The sequence below is a fragment of the Notolepis coatsorum genome (assembly GCF_963971535.1).
Source record: "Notolepis coatsorum genome assembly, chromosome: 4".
Lineage (NCBI taxonomy): Eukaryota > Metazoa > Chordata > Actinopteri > Aulopiformes > Paralepididae > Notolepis > Notolepis coatsorum.
The window spans coordinates 6015188-6019599 of NC_140168.1; the positions used below are offsets into that span (position 1 = coordinate 6015188).

A 4412-nucleotide genomic window follows, 5' to 3' on the forward strand; every position below is an offset into this window, starting at 1 on the left:
TTGGGAAGTATTTTGACATGTACATGGGTACCTTGGTCGTGTAGTGTATCTTGTGTATCAGTGTATCTTGTGTCTTGTGTATCAGTGAGAGTTGCCAAGTGTTACAATAGGCGACCCGCCTAAAGATCTCTCGTCATTGTATTGACTATAGGGCTTATGAATGAATGAATGAATGAATGAATGAATGAATGAATGAATGAAAACTTTATTTAACAGATTGCAGAATGGGTACAATACAGTACGGCTCAATACATACAATTGTTAAGGGGATGCAGACCTGAGAAAGACGTTTGTCTTGTTTCCATCAGGGTCCCCCATTTTCAATTCATATAGACATTTATGACATACACAACATACATGACATTTATGGCATAGGGACATATAGGTATTTAGTACCGATACATTTGTGACATAAACGGTATTCAAATATACAGTACTGTTACCCCTAGATCCTGACAGAGTATATATGATGGGGAGGGGACTGTACATTAGGAGGGGGTGGGTGGGTGGGAGAGAAATATACATACGGCGGGGAGGGAATATATACTTACATATATACTGCCACCAGTTTAAAAAATACTGTAAATCAGTGAGAGTTGCCAAGTGTTACAATGGCCCGTCCAAAGATCTCTCGTCATTGTATTGACTATAGGGCTTAAACCACTACACCTTGCATTCAAGATCCTTATATTTAATCGTTATCACGTGGTATCACAATTAATACAACGATAACACATCATTCGCCAGGCCAATATACAGAATACAAAACATACATTCAAAACTAAGAATCTCTGGAAAATCTAGTACATTTACAAACCAATGAGCTTCTAGATAGACACTAGAAAATATATGCAGCCAGTATGAGCTTCTAGATAGACAGTAGGATCTATCAAATATCCACACGGGTCCTTCTGGGTTTAGATGTCCACGTTTATTTAGTAAGAATAAAAGAACAAAAGACTAAATGTACAATATTCAATGAATGGTCATTCTTCCTAAGTCAGCTCCTATCTAGGTCCGTCTCCCTCAAAGTCGGCCACCAGAAGAACACAACTCTCTCTCTCTCTCTCCTTGAGCTCTTTTGATAAAGCAGATGGGTCTGTTCTAAAATAAAATAGTTGCATTTACGACTGACCCATGCCCCACACATCCTGGCTGTGGGTTCAACCGAAGGCCTTGAAGATAGAGTGTCCCGTATGAAGTGTCCCGGCTGCCCAGAGATAAGAGGTGAGGGAGAAGGTTATAGGCTGAATCAACCTCCTCCATGGAGGTCCGGCCCCCACATTGTTACCAACCCCCCCTGGAACAGAGAGAGGAGGGACAGACCCAAATCCCACAGTAATGACCAAAGGTGATCAAATACAAATAAAATGGTTGCATATTGTTGTCCAACCTACCCAGAGTATGAAAATAAAGATTTTGACTTCCCCACATGAACAGGAACAGAGGTATTGAAGATGGGAATCAAATATGTGAATATCCAATCAAACAAACTTTACCCCGGTAGGCTAGAAACTGTGTCCCTCAGAACAAAGATAGAGTGACTGAGTGAATGTAACTCCTAATGGCCTCATCTTTCACAACTCAGCATCTTCAAGATCAATTTAAATCCAAAACCCTGGGTAGAGGAGCTGTGAATGTCACTGATCTCTACTTCAGCTCACAGAACTCAGCCTCTGCAGGGTAATATACCAGAAGTCCAGGATAGAGAGGCTGAGTGAATGTGGTGTTGACTCTGTGCATGAGGGTCATTGTGTCAGAGACGCTGTAGAAGCACAGAGTCCCTGCCCTGTGATCCAGGTACACTCCTATTCTGGAGGACCGGGGGCCCGGTACTGTTATGTTCTTTTTATTGTGTCTGAAGAAGTACTTACATTTACAGCACTCTAAAGTCCAGGATTTGGAATTGTATCCAAATCCACTGTACTCCTCAGGCTCATTGTCTGTTCTAATAATGTCTTTGTAGGAGGCTGCTACATGAACCCCTGCACTCCACTCCACCTCCCAGTAACAGCGTCCAGTCAGACCTTCTCTACCCAGAACCTGAGGCCATGCAATAAATCTTTCTGGGTGATCAGGATATGACTGCTCTTGTGCCATCCATGTTGCTTTTCTGTTCCCCTCAGACAAAGACAGACGTGTGTTTGTTGTGTTTGGGTCCAGTGTGATCTGAGAGGAATATTGTAAGAAGTCAGCTCTGGTCTTGGGCTCTGGTGGTGGTAAAACATGGACTGCATTCACTGCTGTTGAGATTCTGGGCCACTGCTCTTTCAGAACGTCCTGTAGTTTGTCTCTCAGCTCAGACACGACCTCAGTCACATCTGCAAAGTACAGTCGAGGAAGGACACTGATGCTGGGTAAGTCTGTAGACTCACTGGGACTGGAGAGGGAGGGGTAACTCTGTAGAAAGTGGATGTGGTCCTCTGTGTGCGAGAGCTGCTCCAGCTCAGTGTCTCTCCTCCTCAGGTCCGCTATCTCCTGCTCCAGTTGGGCTCTGATGCCCTTCTTCAGCTCAGAGCGCCTCGTCTCCAAGGAGCGTATCAGCTCAGTAAACATTCTCACACTGTCCCCCACTGCTTTATCAGCAGAACGATTGAGGGCCTTCTCTCTCTGCCGGACTCTCTGCCGACTCATGCCAAGCTCTTTCTGTCTCTCCGTCCTTTCTGCTGCAGCTGAGACTGTATCATGGCCTTTATGTTCATCCATGGAACACAAATAACAGATGCACTGCTGATCAGTACGACAGAAAACATCCAGAATCCTGTCATGGCGAGAGCAGGTGTTCTCCTGAAGCCGTGTGGAGGCTTTGACCAGCTTGTGTTTCTTTAACGGAGCTACAGTATGATGAGGCTGGAGGTGAGTTTCACAGAAAGAGGTCAGACATACCAGGCAGGACTTGAGGGCTTTCTGCTTTCTCCCAGTGCAGAAATCACAGGCCACGTCTCCAGGTCCAGCATAACAGTGATCAGGAGGAGCAGAAGACAAGAGTCCTGTCTTCATTAGTTGTTCTATCACTTCAGCCATTATATTGCTTTTCTTCAGAACAGGCCTCGGAATAATAGTCTCCCTGCACTGGGGACATTTGTAGATCCCCGTCTGATCATCTCGATCCCAGCAGTCTGTAATACAGCCCATACAGTAGATGTGTCCACAGGGAATAGTTACAGGATCCTTCAGTAGATCCAGACAGATAGAACAGCAGAACTGGTCCCGGTACAGATCAACTCCTTGCTGCGCCATTTTATTCTACAAAGACCACGACACTCTTTAAGTTTTGTTTACTCTGGTGGACCGTGTGTTCGGTCGGAGCTGCTTCCTGGTTGTAGCTGTCCAGGGGAATTGTGAAATCGTGTGGGTGGGAGAGGAGACGCTTCCTGGTTGCCTCTATAGCTGTCCAGGGGAGGAGTCGCTTTAAAGAGGCAGTGTCTATTTGACTGTGATTCATAGATAGAAGGTGTTTTTACTAGTTCAGGACTTTCTCTCGTCATCAACTACCTCTAATGTGTTTACTTTGTCAAGTAAAACTACTAAAACTAATAAGCACAAAGAGAGACAAAAACACATTATTTCTCTCTCTCTCTCTCTCTCTCTCTCTCTCTCTCTCTCTCTCTCTCTCTCTCTCTCTCTCTCTCTCTCTCTCTCTCTCTCTCTCTCTCTCCCTCATTATGAAATGACAATGCAATGAAAACGTATAAAACCCATGATTACAGTTGTCAAAGAGCACCTGCAATTCGAAACCCCTCCAAAGTACAGTTTCTTCCCCCTCTAATGTATATATATTTTTTATGATCTCTTTCTCTTAAACAGTACTGTATATTTGTATGTCTTGTATGTCATAATGTCTGGATGAAACAGTACTGTATATCTGTATGTCATAAATGTATGATGATAATTGTGTGTTAGATGTATGAAGATAATTGTGTGTTAGATGTATGAAGATAATTGTGTGATGTTAGATGTATGAAGATAATTGTGTGTTGTTAGATGTATGAGGATAATTGTGTGTTGTTATATGTATGAAGATAATTGTGTGATGTTAGATGTATGAAGATAATTGTGTGATGTTAGGTGTATGATAATTGTGTGTTGTTAGATGTATGAGGATAATTGTGTGATGTTAGATGTGTATGATAATTGTGTGATGTTAGATGTATGAAGATAATTGTGTGTTGTTAGATGTATGAAGATAATTGTGTGTTGTAAGATGTATGAAGATAATTGTGTGTTGTTAGATGTATGATAATTGTGTGATGTTAGATGTATGATAATTGTGTGTTGTTAGATGTATGAGGATAATTGTGTGATGTTAGATGTATGATAATTGTGTGTTGTTAGATGTATGAGGATAATTGTGTGATGTTAGATGTATGATAATTGTGTGATGTTAGATGTATGAAGATAATTGTGTGTTG

The 4412-nt window shown here is 42.4% G+C and overlaps 1 protein-coding gene across 1 annotated transcript; it reads right to left on the reverse strand.

Moving 5' to 3' along the window:
* Positions 1-246: 246 nt before the first annotated feature.
* On the reverse strand, positions 247-3323 carry LOC311227832 (tripartite motif-containing protein 16-like). Its single transcript, XM_084313665.1, has one exon. It carries the CDS (start codon positions 3238-3240, stop codon positions 1651-1653), a length of 1590 nt encoding a protein of 529 aa, XP_084169791.1. The 5' UTR covers positions 3241-3323; the 3' UTR covers positions 247-1650.
* Between the last annotated feature and the right edge of the window lie 1089 nt (positions 3324-4412).